The sequence below is a fragment of the Ceratotherium simum genome, chromosome 6 (genome assembly GCF_057802395.1).
Source record: "Ceratotherium simum simum isolate JZ-2026a chromosome 6, ASM5780239v1, whole genome shotgun sequence".
In the NCBI taxonomy this organism is placed as follows: Eukaryota; Metazoa; Chordata; class Mammalia; order Perissodactyla; family Rhinocerotidae; genus Ceratotherium; species Ceratotherium simum.
The window spans coordinates 58,768,892-58,787,064 of record NC_141905.1 but is presented as its reverse complement, the minus strand read 5'-3'; the positions used below and the strand labels follow the sequence as shown (position 1 = coordinate 58,787,064).

Sequence of the window (18,173 nt, the reverse complement as noted above, 5' to 3'; positions counted from 1 at the left end):
CATGGATCTAGCATAGCACAGGCCTTCCTGATTGATGGAAGGGCCAGCAATGGGGCAGGAAGAGAGGCAGCCGATGGGGAAGGCTGGATGGAAGGAGGATTGAGGAAAGAGAGAGAAGAGGGAGGAGACAGACAGACAGAGGCAGGGGCTGGGGGAGACCAAGAGATGCAAAGAGACATGGGAAAGAGACAGATGAGATAGAGAAGAAATGCTCCCTGCCCTCCAGGCTCAGTCCCGTGAAAGGCGCATGGACACAGGAGCTCTCGTGCAGGGCAGGTTTGGATTCACCATCACACTGGCCCAGGGTCTGTGAGAGGACCAGGGCAGGAGAAGTCAGTTCTGCTGTAGGGCAGCTTTCCCAAGGAAGTGGGCCTAGCACTGGGTCTAGAAGGGTGGTAGGAACTTAGGAGGTGTGGATGGGGGCTGAGGAGAGCATTCCAGGGGCTGGGCTGGCTTGAATCAAGGCCCAGAGGTGGGAGTGTTCAGTGTGTCCACAGAATGGTCTGCTGAGAGTGGAGCCTAGAAAGGGAGGCCAGGCCCAAGCTGTGGGGGGCACCCAGAGCCAGGTGGAGGGGGAGGGGAACAGACCGGGGGCTACAGAGCCCGGAAAGCCAAAGCCAAGCTTTGCTGAGCGAGGGCATGGCTGCGAAGGAGCCCAGGAGCCCCCCACAGGGGCAGGGTCCCAGCACCAGGAGCCCTGCGGGGGGGCAGCACTTGCAACTGTTCCTAGAAGACTTTATTTTTTTTTTCTGATTGTAAGAATAATGCATATTGATTATAGGAAAATTAGAAAATATAACATCATAAAAAAGAAAGTAAAAATAACCCATAATCTCACCACTGTGTTTGGAATATTAATAAAAAGCAAACGTCTCTCCCTTCACCCTCCCCCAGGACCATCTGATTCACTGAGTCAGCACTTATGTACTGAGCACCCACGGTGTCCCAAATACTGACCAGACGAAGATCCTGGCCGTGGGTGACCTTCCATTCTAGTGGAAGGAAGAGAAACATACAATACGGAATAAACATAATAACTAGGTAAATATATAAAATGTTAGCATATGTTAAGTGCTATGAAAAAAGAAAATGCAGAACAAAGTCAGGGGATTAGGAATGCTGAGGGGAAGGGGCAGGGAGCAGTTCAAACACGGTGGTCGGGGTGGCCTGTGCCCAGCTCCATCGTTCTGATCTGCTTTTAATACATGCAATATACACAGCAGGACATTTATAGATAAATACTGCTTGGGATTTTTTTTAACAAAAATGATGATACGCTTCCTATTATTCCCAAACTTGCTTTTCTTTTCTCTTAACAATATATCCTGGACATCATTCTGAGTCTGCGCATATCTGCTTCATTTCCTTCAGTGCTGTGCGGTATTTCATTGTGTGGCAGCATTCATAATTTATTTGGCCAGTCCTCTATGGACGGCCAGTCGACGGCTTTCAGTTTCCAGCAGTTTGTTATGTGGCGTTGAGGGTGAGAAGGGCATGTCCAGAACGTGAATGCAAGGGAGGCCTGCCTTGATGTCCCAATGACCGAATGACGGGGAAGTAGATGTGGGGCCGGAGGCTGTGCTGGAAGGCGGAGGTCTCTGAAGGGGAGAGGGCTGCAGGCAGCCCCCCTGCCAGCACTGACAATGCTCCCGCTCACCCCAGCTGACCCTGCTCCCTTCCTGCCTCCCTGAGTCACCCCTGCCGCTTCCTGCCTTTGCAGCAAGGGGTGGAGAGCGCATGGACCTGTATGTGGGGGCACACGTGCGCCTCTCAGCAGACAGCCTCCTCGGCACTTCCTGTCCCCACATCATCCACTTGCTGCAGAACGCGCACGCTGCAGGCCTTGCTGGGTCAGCAGGCAGCTGTGGTTAGAGGACCCAGCTTCTCAGACCCTCACGTGTTCTCCCCGACTCCCTCCTGAGGGTCTGGGCTTCATCCCATCACACAATAAAAACTCAGGGACCTCACCCGATGTTTCATTCTCCAGCGGGTTCCCAGAGGACCCATTCTGTTGTGCAGAGGGCTCTCAGCCTCACCCTGTAGAGCTATCCCTTCTGGGGACATCAGCCCCCACCCCACCCACCCCTGCTCAGTGGAGCCCCAGGCCTTGTTCGTGGCCCGTCTCCACCCTGCCCTGGCCTCACCCCGCTCCTCCTGGTGCAGGTGGCCCACCAGGCTCAGCTCGTAAATAAGCGTTTCTGCCCCTAGCCCCTGACGAGTGCCCACTGCACCCTGCTTACTCAGAACCCGCACCCCAGCCCCCGCATACCCACCCCTGCGTCCCCCACACCCCGGCTCTACGTCTCCTAGCTGGCAGAGCGCTGAGGCAGCTCATCCAAACCCAGAAAATAAAAACAAGTACCAATAATCTACTTGCCCCCACCAGCCCCGACTAGGGGGCTCACCTACTCAGCGAGCACCCCCCATTCTCTCCCCAACACACACACACACACACACACACACACACACACACACAGCCTTCCTTTCAGCAAATCGTTTGCAAGTGACTCAGAGCTGCCTGCAAGCTGGCTGGTGCTCATTTAGGGAAGGAAAATTCAGTGGCCCACATAAAAACTGCTTTATTAAAGTGCAAAAATATTCCACCAACTATATTCCCACCATCTGTTTTGCTTGTAATTCTTCTGAAAAGCGCAATTCTCTGTGCCTCCTTGGCCTTTGTCCTTAAAAGCTGCCAGAGGCGACTCCCTGCTGCTCTTGACTCACGGCTGTGCTGGTTCATGGGGCCTCCTCTGCCTGGGGACCCTGCTCCTGGACACACAGACTGGCTTAAAGGCTGCCCGTGTGCAGTGTCTGGGGGCCGGGCCCCCTCACTTGTGTGCTGCGTGAAGACTTGAAATGTCTGGGGCAGAGGGAATACCTCGGGACAGGAGCCTGGGTGCCAGTCCTAGCTCAGACACCTGCAAGTCACTACACCTTGCCAAGCCTCACTGTCTACATCTGGAGAGTGGGGGTAGCACACCCACCTTACAGACCAGTAGGGGGGATTCAGGCCAGCCACACATGCAAATGCTCCATAGGCCCTCCCCTGTCTCCTCTCCCACCCACCCCACCTAATGCACATTCGCACACTCTCCTTCCCCACTCTGAACTTCTACCTGATCTTCAAACACACGCGCCCTTTTCATACTTCTGTACCTCTGCCCATGCTGTGCTCTCTGCCTGGAATGCTCCTTCCTTCCCTTCTCTGTCTCACAAACTCTTATTCCTCCTGCAACACCCAAATGAAATGACTTGTAACACCAGCCTCTCTCACCAAGTGGTACCAATGCTGTGGCTGCACTTTCCCCATTTATTATAACATAATCACTATGTTCATTGCCCCCACGGGCCTCAGCTCCTCCAGGATGGGGACTGGGCTGTCTCCTTCCTGCTAAATCCCTGATCCCTGCGTGATGCTTGGCCCGTGGCCAGGCTGGGGGTGGGGGTGAGGTGGGCGGTAGAACCAGGGTATAGTGGACAAGGGCTTTGGGATCACACGTTCCCTAGCTGGGTAAGGATGGGCGGTTCACTTCACCTGCCGAGTCTCAGCTCTGTCATCTCTAAAATGGAAATTATAAACTAGTACCTTCCCCAAGGAGCTGCCGTGAGGATCCAGTGCACTAACACTGGGTACATATTCACTAGTATTATTGCCAACAAGTGAAAGCCCTTTGGGACCACAGGCTGCCCCCGTGTCTAAGAGATGATGGGGATGGGGATGCTAAGGGTGACAATCAGCCAGAGCAGGGCTCACATTCCAAGGAAGAAAGACTGTCCTTCCCAGGAGTGCTAGAATTCTAGGTCGCACCCCCATCTTACAGATGAGGAAACTGAAGCCCCAAGGGGATGCCCAAGTCAGCAAAATAATCAGTGGCAGAGGAGGGAGCCCTACTGAGATGTGCTCTCCATGGCTTACTTACAGCCTCTGCCCCTCCCGGTCTCAGGAAGGGAGGAAGCAGGACTCAATTCTGTGCTGCAAATACAGGATGTAAATTTGTGATTATCTATGAATATTCGGTGACTCTTGAGTTATTTGTGGCGCTTCAGTCAGGCTGGAAAATGTATTCATGTAGCTGTTCTGTTGGCTTAGGTGAGAAACATTTGCTTTTCTTTGTCTCCTTTTTTTTAATGGCAAAATGTTTACTATTTACATATGCTACTTAATTTGGGCTCTGTATACACTAAAAATGCCAAATCTCTTGAGCCTCAAGAGACTACTTCAAAACAGAAAAAAGGCCGCAGTTGACACGCCCAATCCCATTTCTACCCGCCCCCCCTTCCCCAAAGGAATTATTGTAGAAGAAAGGAGTGGGGCAACAGGGGTTTATGAGTAATGTTTTCTGGCTTAATAAAGCAAACCAGGAAGGCCAGGCCTGGAAGCTGGGAGTCTCTGTGGGAAGAGAACCTGAACGCTTGTGGGAGTCTCTGCTCTGGGAGCTGCTCCCTGGTACTGCTGCCCTCCTGTGCCCACGGAGACAGGGGCTGCTCACCTTTGACACTTCCGGAGTGTGAGCTGGTCCCTGCCCTCATTAACTCGCAGCACAGCAGCGAGGCTGGAACATTCCAATGACATTCCAGAGACTTCTCTGGAGACCCAAGGGGGTGGGGGGCGGTGTGGTGCAGCAAAAGGAAACCAAACACTGGGAGGATCGGGAAGCTAGATGAGGAGGCTCAAAAGTTGCTGCTTCCTGGGGCCGGCCCGGTGGCTCAAGCGGTTAAGGGCGTGCGCTCCGCTGCGGTGGCCTGGGGTTCGCTGGTGCGGATCCTGGGCCGCTTGTCAAGCCATGCTGTGGCGGCGTCCCATATAAAGTGGAGGAAGATGGGCACAGATGTTAGCCCAGGGCCAGTCTTCCTCAGCAAAAAAGAGGAGGATTGGCATTGGATGTTAGCTCAGGGCTGGTCTTCCTCACACACACAAAAAAAGTTGCTGCTTCCTCTGGAATCCCCAGACTAACATCCTGGGACTTGAGGAGAAAGATGCAGCTGGGTCCTTCCACGCCGTGCTGTCTGAGCTCCCACCCCAGAGTGGACCTCTGCACAGACGAGTCTACACACAGACTCCACTCCAAGTCTGGACGTGGCTTCCAGCACTTTTCTAAAATATGGGAAACCCTTTTATACATAAAAATGCTTCACAGACTACCCCCCTCCCTGCCCCCATAGTAGCTATCATTGTAAATTCCACAGATGGACAATAATGGCCAAAAGCTACTGTAAATTCAACAGCACTTTTCAGTTTCACTGGTTTTCTAACAATATCTGTATACATTAAGGGGAAAGTAGCACATACCTGTGGGTGACATATTATTTATTCAGCCCACGAATGATGCTTGGGGAGTATATGGATGTGTGGAACCCCTGGCTCCGTGGGCCCACGTCTAGTCAGCCCTGGTGGGTGATAACGAGGGGGCTGCACCCTCTCTCCTACCCACACCGAGCACTGCCCTCCTTCCCAGGTGACTGACTAGGAGAACGGCCTCTCCCGGCAGGTGAGCCCCCTCTGGCCCACCACCCCACTCCTCCTCACCCCAATCCATCTCCATTAGCCTGGCCTTGCCACAGTGACGGCCTGTTGCCTTACTCAGGGAGCGGGCGGCTTTGACAATGCCGAAACACCTGACAAATCTCTCCAGCCTGCCTTCTGCCAGTGATGTAACGTGTTGCTTTAAGGACGTGTGTGGATGGATTGACCGTGAATATTCTCTGAGCTTCCCCATCAGCTTTTGTAAACCTCCCGGCTTTGTAGAATGGTCTTTCCCCTGTGCCGTCCACCTTCCAATTCTTTATCATCCTGGCTTTTCTTCAGAGCTCAGCTCAAATGCCTCTCCCCGAGAGGCTGTCCCTGACCACGCTGGCTACAAAGGCCCCCAGCCAACCCCCAGTTCCTCTTTATTCCATTGCCCTGTTTTTGTTTTCTGCACAGAGCTTGTCAATATCTGACATTATTTATTTATTCATTTGTTTGCCTGTCTATCTCCACGAGAGTGGAAGCTCCTGGAAAGCAGGGACATTCCCAGTGACAAAAGAGAGCCTGACCCCTAGCAGGCTGTGAATAAATAATATAAACAAATAAAATGTAAATATAGATAGTGACATGCCAGAGATTACACAGCAAGCCAGCGGCAGAGCTGGGATTTGTCCCCAGGTCTCCCAGACGCCCATCCCCCACCATTCCCTTTCCAACACACCAGGTAAGTGGTACAGCCAAGATTTGAACCCAGATCTCCAAAGTCAACCTGCATACCAGCGAGCCTTTCCATCTCCCCCAAAAGAGCCTCATGCTGATTGGCCTATCTGCCAGAATGTGAGTTCTAGAGCTGCGCTGTCCAATATGGTAGCCATGCGGGGCTATTTAAATGTAAACTAATTAAAATCAAATAGAAGTTAAAATTCAGTTCCTTATCACACTAGTCCCACTTCAAGTGCTCAGCAACCCTTGTGGCTAATGGCTACCATATGGGACAAAACAGATACAGAACACTGCCATCATTGCAGAAAGTTCTATTGGACAGCGTTGCTCTAAAGGAGCGGGACCTCATCTGCTGTGTTCTCTGTTTCCCTAGCACTTGGGACAGTGTTTGATTCATATTTTTCATTAAATGATGATACTTTTGCTGAGAATCCCCTCCACACCTTGTTCTCCTCTGCTGCTGACACTTTCTCCTCTGTCCCACAGGGAAGGATGAAGCCAGCAGCGTGGAGGTGACGTGGCCAGACGGCAAGATGGTGAGCCGGAGCGTGGCCGGCAAGGAGATCAACTCGGTGCTGGAGATCCCCTACCCCCGGGATGAGGACAGACTTCAGGACCCAGCCCCACTGGAGGTGAGAAAGGCATCTGGGCCTCATAACCAGAAAAGCAGCCCTCACTCACAACCCTGTGGGCTGAAGCTGGATTCCCAGGAATCTGCAGACTTCACCTTTAGAAATGCTGGAAATCTTCTCAGCAAAGGGCAGGCTTCTTAATGATCCCTCCATTCATAGTTTGCACAACAGTATCACACCCACGTCTCTTCTGCTCCTCACAGAAATCTGGGGTATTGGCAGGGCAAGTATTTTTGCACCCATTCTACAGAGGAGGAAAACTGAGACCGAGAGAGAGAACCACCAGGGCTGCCCAGCCACTTGTGAGCAGAGTTAAGAATTGACCCCAGATCTCCTGCTTTCCTCCAGGCTCTTTCCAAGTCCCTGACAAAGCCTCCTGCCACTTCTGAGGGGGGTGCAGGGCCCCTGGGGGCTCGCTGAGGAACAGCTCTGGATTCTAACTCCGCCGGGGATCATTTGGTTGCAAATAACAGGAACCCACTTCAACTCACAGAGAAGAGGGGCCTTACAAGGAGGTTTCTAGGGGAGCTCACAGAATCTAAGGGAAGCTCAGGATCCGCAGGAACTATGGCAGCTCGACGTCCTCAGCCTCAGGAGCTCAAGGACCTTTGTAATTAGTGCACTGGCCTTGGGGGGACATTGCCCTTCCAGTAATCCCCCCTGCCCTCCCTCATTCGTCAGAACTGACAGTTGACATTTTCTGTCTCGTGTGAAGTGTTATGTTTCGAGGCCCCCCGCCCTGCACCAGGCTGCTGTCTCCAAGACCTCCATGTAGACATAGCAAAGCCCCCACAGCCTGGCATGACCAGACTCCCAAATCTCGGTCTCAGCCTCAATTAGTTCAAATTCTAGCTGCAAAGCCTTTGATTCGCTCTCCCTGCTGAGATGTCCACCCCTCGGCCAGTCGGCCCTTTCCAGCGAGGTGGGCTGTCGCCTGGCCTGCAGGTGCCCACCCTGTGAGTGGGGAAGGCTCTCAGAGAAGGGGGTGAGGGGAATGAGCAGGAGTTTGAACTGAATCTTTTCTTGGCCTTCCCCCCGGTCTCCTATTCTCAGTGCCAGGGAAGGGGTCCTGGCAATGAGGAGGCTCCCCCCAGGCCCAGAGCTAAGAGCACCCCTCATGCTGGGGTCAGGGCGACAGCTGCTCTGCAGCTGTGACTAGGAGGGGATCTGAGATGGGATGTTCTCAACTCACTAGTGTCTCTGCTTCTGCCCACCTTGCAGTGCGGCCAAGGATTCTCCCAGCAGGAAAATGGCCATTGCATGGGTGAGTTGCCTGCAGGCACCTGGGGATGGTGCAGAGGCCAGAATCTTGCTGGGAAATGTCAGCCTGGGCCCTGGCAAGGCTCAGGTTGCAGACAAGGGGTGGAAAGGTGGGGAGGGGAACGTGTTGTTTGTCCCTGGGGCTCCAGATGCCAAGATAACCACCATGCAACTCACCAAGGTGGGAATGACATTAGCAACCAGCAGGCTGCATCACTGCAGTCCTTGGCCTCGGCAGCGCTTCCCTGCCGTGAATACAGAGGGAAGGAGACACGCAGTCGCCTGGACAGTGCTCACAGGGAGGCCCGGCTACTGGGGGCTGTGGTGGCTGGGGTGGGCACTCATCTTCTGTGGAGGGCTGGCGGCTTCCGCTTGGCCAGCCAGTGAAGCAGTGAGTAAGGGTGTTGGCAGGCAGGAGTGGGCGTTGCCAGGGGCACTGGAGCAAACCAAGGTGTGGAGTGTGGTCACAGTACAGAGGGAGATTGCAGCCGTGTGCAGGACTGGGGGGCAGTAGCTGCAGCACTGCCAGGATGGCAGCTCTGTGAGGGCCAGTGACCTTCTGCAAGTCCCCTAAGGGCCTGGAGTGGGAGAGAGGCAGCCTAGAGGCTCAGCACCCACAAGACCGTCAACCCAATGTCTTCCATCCTAATGACCCGCAGTGAGGGGTCAAGCCAAGGACGCCTCCTGCCTTTAGACAGCAGGCAGCATTCTTCCCAAGTCCACTCTGCAGCTGCTCATCAGCCCCAGGCGGATGGGTTTGCTACTGAGATACAGGAGTAAACAGGACAGACGCAGTCCTGCCCTCATGGAGCTTAGAGCCGATGGGAGGGGCACACAAGTAAACAGCAATGAGCACACAAAGGTGTGAGCAGGACTGGGGTGGGGAGGGGCTGGGGCTGTGGGAGCACAAAGGTGGGGCCCTAAACCAGTCTAGGGGGGCCAGGAAGGTGCCCCAGAGAAAGCAAGGTCTAAGCTGAGACCTAAAGGGTGATAAGTTCGCCAGGCAATGAAAGGGGAGAAAGTGTTTCAGTGGAGGGCACTGCGTGGGCAAAGGACAACAGGTGAGAAAGTGGAGGGCATGGCTCCAGGGCTGGCTTGAGGAGGAAATTCGTCCCCTCTGCTCTCCACGTCCCCACCCTGGCCACTCAAGATAGACAGTGCATGTACACAGAAATTCCAGCCTCTTCCTGTGTGCTGGAAGGACCCTGTGATACCCCCAGTCCAGCCGCCTCTTCCTCGTCATTATCCAGCAGACATTTATGTGCCTCCCACACACCAGGCCCCACGCGGGGTGCTGGGGATGCAGCCAAGCGCCTGCTCTGGAGGGGCGTTCGTTCTAGTTGGAGAGACAGACCACAAACATGCAACCCGACAGCTGGATGAGATGAGTTAAGAACCCTTTAAGCAAGGTGCTCTCTGGAGACTGTTCTAGATGGAGTAGTCAGGGAGAGGACCTTTGAGTTGAGACCTGAAGAACAAGAAGGTCCGGCCACAGAAACAGCTAAGGGAAGAGCTTTCCCAGGAGAGGGAAGGGCAGGAGCAAAGACCATGAGGCAGGAAAAAAGGCTTGGTGTGTGAAAGGAACAGGAAGGAGGCTGATGTGCCTGGAGAGGACGGAGGAGCAAGACGCCAAGTCAAGGAGGGTCTCGAGGCCCCGGTCAGCTGTCTGGATTTTGTCCTTAGAGCCATTTGCTGTTAAGCAGGAGAGTGGCATGATGTGATTCACATTTTCAAAAGATCGCTCTGGCTGCTGCATTGCAGATTGGGTTGGAGGGAAGAGTATAAGCCAGGAGGGCAGTTAGGAGGCAGCTGCAGAAATCCAGCAAGAGATGGTGCTGGCTGGGAATAGGCTGTGGCACAGGAGGGAGAAGGAGGTGGACAGACGAGAGGGGTACTGTGGAGCAGAACTGACAGGATCTGCTGTTAAACTGCTTCCAGGGATAAGGAAAAAAGAAAAATCGGGGTCACTCCGATTCGTGCTTGAGCAGCTGAGTGGATGATGGTGGCGTTAACTGAGTTAGGGAAGATGGGAACAGGGGGTGGAAGAGGGTTGAGGGCTGGGGGAATCTAGAGTTCCATTTTAGACCTACTAAATTTGAGATGCACGTTCGATTCATGAGTCTGGAGCCCCTGGGAGAGGTTGCGGCTGGAGATAGGAAGTCTAGAATCATCCGTGTATGAAGGGACCACCTAGAGAAAGTGTGGTAGAAGAGAAGACCTAGGACAAACTCTGAGCACTCCCAACATGTAAAGGTCAAGTACAGGAGCCAGCCAAGGGGACTGAAGTGAGGAGGTTGAGGCCCAGAGAGAAGAAGGGACATGCCCAAGGTCACAGCGGGGGGCGGGGGGAGCGGGCAGGGGGGCAGCAGAGCCTGAGCTAGGACCCACTGCCCCACACCTCCCTGGTGAGTGGCTCCCCTCGACTTTCAGACACCAACGAATGCATCCAGTTCCCATTTGTGTGCCCTCGAGACAAGCCCGTGTGTGTCAACACGTATGGAAGCTACAGGTGCCGGACCAACAAGAGGTGCAGTCGCGGCTACGAGCCCAACGAGGATGGCACAGCCTGTGTGGGTGAGTGGGGACCCGGCTACAGTCTAGTAGCCAAGGGAAGTTGCCTTTCAGTGCAGAGGGCCCGGATCAAGATCCCCAGCCCCTGTCTTCTCCTGGCTGGATGGAATCTCCTTGTACCCCTGTTGGGTCTCCAAGGAAGACCATGACAGAGACTTGGAGAAGCCCCATCACTACTGCCACCATCTGAAGGGCCCCTGGGGTGCTGTGTCCTGGCCAGAGGCCATTGCTCTTCTTGTTTCTCCCCTTCTCACATTTCCTAAAACACACGTTCCTACCTTACGATCAGCCCATCTTTTCCTACCTGGCATGTAAACTAGCTCCTACTACTCATCTTTGTCGGAATTTCTGAACTGGTGTTTGTCTTCTTCCTCCCAAACGCTTCCCCGCACCCCGCCCCACCCCCTCCTCCTTTCTGTTTTTCCCATTCTCTATCTCTCTGCCCCATCCTTTTTGCAGCTCAAGTGGCCTTTTTAGGTGGGTATCCTTCTGCCGCCTTTAGAATCTCTGAGCCTCTCTCTCGGGCCTCCTATCTTTCTCTAAGCCTTGGACTTTGCCTTCAGTTATATGCACTTTAAATCCCATCAATAAAGGAAAAAAAAACTAACAACCTTTGTGGAAAACTAAATCTCTCCTGCTGCCTGTCTCTCTCTCCACACCCCAGTAGATCCTGCTGCGTGATCCCTCTGAATGGACAGCAGGGGTGGCCATCTTTGAACAGGGAAGGTTGGGAGATACTGATATTTGTGTCACCTTAGCTGTTTGTGAAGCCTTTCTTTGCATGTTTTCTGAGAAAACAGAAAAGGAAAGTCTCCCCTCTACCCCATCCAGCCTCCCTCACTCCTTCAGAAGAATCAAGACAGTCCTGTCTTTTCTGTATCCTCCAGTGTCATGAGGGGCTTATTTTGCCCTTAACAAAGATGGCTGCTGGGTGGCTGCTTGCTCCGTTGATTGGATAACGTACCATGTGCCTGCTGGTTTGGCCTGTGCTGTTTCTGCTCTGTGTGCCCTGACTTCCTGTGGTAGAGAAAGCCTTACTGGGGTTGGTGGTGATGAGGGGAGGGAAAAAGGGTGGCGCTTTGGGACTCGATAAAAATGTTAAAGTTTGAACTTGCTAAGTCTTCCAGCCTCTTTCTCGAGAAATTATGCCAATAAACTCTCTGCTGTATATTAGTGCCTAGCTGGTGAAAAAAAAAAATGTGTCTGGGGCAAGTAGATGCTGGTTGGAAAGCTGAATTAGCAGCAGCCCTTCCATAGTGTGGCACTTGGAAAGCAAATCATGAGACAGACAAAATGTCTGCCCCTGGGCATGAGTTTGGGTATGTTCACCAATGTTCACTGGAGACTGGGGTTTGGACCAGGCGAGGGATGTGGGATGAGCAAGGGGCAGACGTGGAGGGAGTCCTCTGGGCCTTTTACCTGGGCAAGTCACTGCTCTACTCCGGGCCTCAATTTCCCTAATCCAAATGGCAAGAGAGTTGGGTGGTGTATCCCTAAGGGCACCTTCCTTTCTAAGACCCCTCAATGTGTGGCTCGACAAAGGCATGGCTACTCTCAGGTTACCCTGATTTCTAGAAAGAACTTTGCAACTTGGTCCTCTCTGCAATATGCTTGGAAACCTGGAAGCTCCTATAGCCAGAGCATCCTTTGAGAGTAATGTAACGCCCGAGAGCGCTTTCACAGCCAGCCTTGGTAGTGCAGGTTCGTTATAAATCACAGATCGATTCTATATGGGGGAAAAAGTCACCCCAAGATATAATGAAATCACACTTAAGAATGCAGCAAGCCTTTTAAAAAAATATTGAACAAAAAAACCCTACCATTTTCTGATATAATAATAATACTCTCAATAAATCACAAAATATGAATTTTTCGTAGCTAGTGCTGTTTTTATACTCGGAACAGGAGCTTAAATGAAAAAGTTTAAAATAAAAACAGCTACAATTTCACAGAAAAGCCTACACCAATTTAAAAATCACTCCCCTTCTGGGAAGCCCACTCCTGTGCGTTGACATAGGGTTAAAGATCTGAAAGGGCCCCGGAGACAAGGCTCAGAGAGATGAAGTGATCTGCCCAAGGTCACAGAGCCAGCTGGTCCCCGAGCCAAGGCTGGAGCCCTCCTCCACCACCTCGTCTTGTCAGGGGAGTAACAGACAGCACTGTCACTGTGCAGACTATTCCCTAGTCATTCTGGAAGATGCTGCCATTTTAGAAATGAACAGGTGGATCTAAGATAGTGAGATAAGTAAAACCCAAAATGCACAGAGGCGATGGTTCCAAATGCAATGGTAAGTGACAAGAATACAGTGTCCATTGAGGGGCTGCACACACAGCATGAGAAATAAGGGACAGGACAGTGAGACAGACTGCCAAGGACATCAGGAGATTCGGGCTGACAGCAAACTTCAGAGGATGCCTTATAAGTGATAACCATGAACCTCGCACATTGAGTTTCTTATGACAGGGTATATTTGTGTCATTTTCCCTACTTGGTGGGTGGGGCCAGATGGGTTACAAAGAGGAGTTCAGAATCCCCCCGGCTGTTATGAGCACAACTACAGTATCCCAACACCAGGGTGACAAGGATTCCCATGCAATTCATTCATTCATTCAACAGATATTGGTTGAGCACCTACTGTGTGCCAGGTTTTGAGCTAAGCTCTGGGCATACAATGGTAAGTGAAGGGGACATGGTTGCTGTCCCCACACTACCTTCCTTCAGCCAGACAGAGAAGCCCAGTGCATTGGAATGGGAATGGGACTCAGAGGGGCTTTCTAGAAAGTCTAGCTAAATTCTTGGGTTGCTATACCAGAAGCAAGCTCTCTGCATTCATTCAAATATTTATTCAGCAAGCATTCACTGAGAACCTCCTGTGTGACAAGCACTGGGTCCCATGAGGAATGTGACAAGATCCCTCCAGTGAGGAGGTCAAGTCCCCTGCCCCCAAGAAGCTTATGTTGGAAGAAATACAAGGCTAAAAGATACAGAGGACAGGTGGGTACTGAACCAACTCAACATTCCCTGCCCCCACATAACAAGGCCTCCCCAGTGGGAAGGGCCGGGAGTCCAGGCTTTCTGAGCCAAGTGGCTCAGCCCAGTGCATTTACTAGTCTGTGCTCAGCCAGCCACAGATGGGTGGACATGCAGCCGCACCCAAGCTGGGCAGCCTCAGGGTTCCCATCCCCCTCTTTCTTCCAACTCCCCTTCCTCTGAGGCCCTTGGAGCCTGAGCCCTTGCCTTCCCCTTCTGAGCACAGCCAGTTCAGTCTTTTCTTTGTCCCCTGGCCCCGCTCAGGCTCCTGACACCTTTGTTGGCTTCTGCTGAACTTGAGTTTGTAACAGAAATAGGAACTGCCTTTGGGGGCTGACAAATAATGGAAGGGGCCTAGAAGGGATTATGCAAATGGACGAGATGTGCCCCATCTGAAATGGGCAGCCAGACTCTCTCCAACAGAGCAGGAAGATGGGCCTGCACTGCCAGAACTTCCCATTTTTCAAGAAAAGCCAAATAACAATAATAATAATAATAATAATAATGCCATTTTTATTCTGCGCAAGAATACTCCTCTTCCCAGGAATGTACCCCCTAAAATGACAATAATGGCTTACATTTAGCGAGCTCGGCGTGTCTGGGTCGGATCTCAACTCTTTACAAGAATTAACTTGTGTAATCCTCACAACAGCCCCAAGAGGAAAGTGCTCTAATTATCTCAGTTTTACAGAGAAGCTAAGTGGTTTGTCCGGGGTCACATAGCTGGGACAGACGGAGGCAGGACTTGATCAGGGCAGTCCGGCCCCTAGCCTGTGCTCTAACCGCCGTCCCTTCCTTCTCCATTTGGGGTGCCTAGCTAGTTACACAAAAGCCACAAGCTTTCATGCTGCCCAGGGTCAAGGGATGGATTGGGAAGGAAGAAATGGAGTCCCTGGAGGGCCTGGGATCTGAGACAGCCTCCCCACGGTGACGTTCAAGCTGCAAGAAGAGAAGGCGGTGCCCGTGTTGAGTCCCCTTTCGTGGACGCAGAACTGTGAATCACCCACGTGGCCTCTTCGAGCATCAACTCAGTTGCCAGCCCTGCTCTGGGGAGGTGCCATTCTGAGGGCCAGGAGTTTGGTTATGTGTCACTCTGGCTGCTATGGCCCCCTCCCAGGGCCTGGGCATCACACCGTGACCAGTGCCACTGGACTCCAGCCCAAGCAGGAACTCGACTCCAGCCTCCAAACAGGACTGTTGATCATCTTTCCAGAGCCACATGGAGACAGGAGGACAAACAGTTCATTTTCTCAGGGAACAAGCTGGGTTTTTCCAGCAGGTTCCAAAATGGTACCCCCGCCCAGCCTCCCAGCCCAGGAGGCAAGCCGAGTCCCTCCCCCTTCCTCCCTCCCCGGGTCAGCCATCATCTCTCTCCTTTGGTGTGGGCCAGAACCCCAGCTACATCCTGTCAGGGGCTGATGTTGCGTCTCCTTAGCAACAGGCGCATCCTAGAAGGAGGAAGAAGGAGGGTGAGAGAGCATGGGCTGGTTAATTCCACAGATAATGCCAACCCCCTCTTACAGCTGCTTGTCCTCTTAAGGAATTGCTGTTGAACAGCAGAGTGGTCAAAGGGTAGGCCATCACAGAAAAGTGAGAAGCAAGAAGAGAAAAAAACCCTCCTCGGGCAAAGGAGCTAACATTTATGGAACAGCTACTGTATGCCAAGAACTTTACATATGTGTCTCCATTCATCCTCACCCATCCTGTGAGGTAAATGCTATTAGTCTATTTTATTACCAAAGAAACTGAGGCTCAGAAAGAGTAAGTGACCCAAGGTCACACGGCTAGTTAAGTGGCAAAAGCTGTGACTCAAACCTGCAACCGTCTGGCTCCAAAGCCTGTGTTCTGAAGCCTTATGCTGTGCAGTCTCCAGGTAACTGACTCCTGGGCAAATTATTCAACCAGTAGTCACTCAGCACACATTGATTGGACACCTACTATGAGCTGGGCATTGTTCTAGTGGCTTGGGATATGCTTCTGTGAACAACACTGGCAAATCCTGCCCTGGTGATGTGTGGCAGGCACTGAACAACATAATAAGTAAGGTATACAGTCGTGTGTTGCATAAGGATGTTTCAGTCAATGACAGACTGCATATACTGTGGTGGTCCCAGAAGATTAGTACTAGACAGCCCAGGTGTGTAGTGGGCTATGCCATCTAGGTTTGTGTAAGTACACTCTATGATGTTTGCAGAACGACGAAATCGCCTGATGACGCATTTCTCAGAATGTGTCCCCATTGTTAGGGATGCATGACTGTTATGTTAGAAAGTGATAAGTGCTGGGGGTGGGCGTGGGGGGAGCAGCATTAAGGCAAATTGGTAGTGCTGGGATAGAGGCAGAATACCGTTTTAAATAGGGTGGGTTAGGGTGGGCCTCAATGAGGAAGAGAGATTTGAGCAAAGACTTAAAGCAGGTGAGCTGTCCTTGAACCTCAGTTTTCGCATCTGTAGAAGGGGGATAATAGCTGCGTCACAGAGGTATTGTATCAAACAAGACGATGTAACACCTGATGTGGTGCCTGGCACATAGCAGGCCCCCGATAAATTAGAAATGTTATTAATATTGTTAGCTAGCAAAATCCAGGATGGAGCCTGGGTCTATTCACGGGCCTCCCTGCACACCCTCCTGCGGCCCATGTCACCTGGGACTGTGGGAGTGGAGGACACTGGCCACCCACAGGAGCTAACAGCTTCGCAGGGAAGAGACTTCAAGACCAAAAACTGCCATAAGAGAGCAGAGCAGACCTGCCCAGAGCCTGGACTACGCTGATGTGTTCAGCTTAGTTCGCATGCAGTGCCATTCTCGGAGAGAATAATCATAAAATAAGGTAAACTGAGCAGGGAGGGCGTGGCATCGACTGGGCGGCACAGAGCAGGGGTCACCAGGAGCTAGTGAACTGGCCTGGGGATTTGGCCCTCGTCCATCACCGAAGCCTAGATCTTTAAATCCGGCGGCACCTAAGAAATCATCTAGTCCTGCCCCATCCCTTTCAGATGTGGAAACTGAGGCCCAAAAAAGAGCAGTGACTTTCCCAAGGACCACAGCCCAGCCAGGAATCTGACTCCTGCTCGGGGCTCCTCCCTGCTCACTCTGCCTACTGCTTAAAGACAATCTTGCTAAGAAGTCAGCCCCAGTGCTGCCCCAGCCTCCTTCTCCAAAAGCCTGAAGTATTTCAGAAGCACAATTATATCAACAATTTCAAATCTATAGGGGGTGGTGCTTGTTCTTTCCATTTTGCTGACGCAGAAACAGAGTCAGGGTAAGTGCCCAGCAAGTGAACCAAGGAACCAGGCTTGGACCGTGGAGCGCAGCCGGGATGAAAGAGCTGAACGAAGGACCAGGTGCAGAGAGGGCCCTGCTCAGCTGAGAGGAGGGCAGCTGCAGCAGCACCAGGAGCATAGGGGATGAGGGTGGGGACACAGGGAGAATCATGTCACCCCTTCCAGGGAGTCCCTGCCCGGAACAGGAAACCCGGGAAAGTCTGGGGCCACAAATAATTCCTGTAAAGGTAACTCACTCTCCTTCTTCACGGCCAGCCCCAGAGCAGCCATGAAGGATTTATCCCCCAGAATCATTTAGTGCACCCCCCCTCCAAAAAGACCTAAGGGCTAGCTCTCCTCCCTCCACCCCAGACCTGGGTGCAGAGCTCCGGAGGAAGGAGAAAAGCACGCCCAAGTTTCCCGACTGCTCGTGGGGACCATGGCGGAGGGACAAGCCTAGGCCAAAAGGAGGAAGGTAAACCCCATGTACGCCTTCTCTGCACTTTCAGGGCCCCGGACTCAAGATGTACAGGGCTGGAAGGCAGATACAGAGAGGAAAGAGGGAGAGAGGAACTGCGAGGTCTCAAAGCTTCACCCAATGCAGACAGTGTCCCATGTGCCAAAATGCCACGTTCTTTCTTAGAGAGCTGGTCCAAAAATCCTACGGCCCTCCCTCCTTCCTTCCTTCCAACTATCCTTAAAATTTTCTCTTCACACTGAGACTCTGGGATCAGATGGACACTCCACCTACATGCTCTATAAGTGGCCTTTAACAAGCTGTTTCACCTCCCTGAGCCTCAGTTTCTTCATCCACAAAACGGAGGCACAGCCACCTCATAGAGCTGTTGTGAGGCTTCATCGAGATAAAGTATATAAGGTGCTCATTACAGTGCCCGGATTGATAAAAATGCAGGTATTAGTATAAAATCTGTTCCAGGCCCTTTAACCTCCTGGTTTCACTTCTAGCGGTGCCTGATTTTACAGCCATCCATAAGTCATTAACTGGGGCAATGTCGTATGTATAAGAATCCTTCCCAACGAGACACATCCATCACTCAGAGTTACAAATGCGGAGTTCATTTGGGGACCAGGTTGCACAGCATCTTCCCTTTGAAGAGCTCCAGCCCTGTATTTAGATCTGCACTGGGGATCACAGGGCCAGTTGGTGCCCATCCATTCACCTGCCTCTCCAGGGTCTGCGAGCATCCATCTCAAGCCAGCAGCCC

General features: G+C 52.3%; 1 protein-coding gene across 2 annotated transcripts in view; it reads left to right on the top strand.

The window, feature by feature from the left end:
• CRTAC1 (cartilage acidic protein 1) overlaps positions 1-18,173 on the top strand; it is a 149,879-nt gene that overhangs the window by 124,090 nt on the left and 7,616 nt on the right. Inside the window, exons 12-15 of one of the 2 annotated variants that reach the window (XM_014785633.2) lie at positions 6,677-6,822; positions 8,044-8,086; positions 10,513-10,656; positions 11,541-11,823. In XM_014785633.2, coding sequence (XP_014641119.1) covers positions 6,677-6,822; positions 8,044-8,086; positions 10,513-10,656; positions 11,541-11,548 — 341 coding nt within the window. In that variant the 3' untranslated portion in view covers positions 11,549-11,823. Of the gene's footprint in view, positions 1-6,676; positions 6,823-8,043; positions 8,087-10,512; positions 10,657-11,540; positions 11,824-18,173 lie in introns of those variants that run through there. The other variant, XM_087432397.1, reaches the window with a different exon arrangement.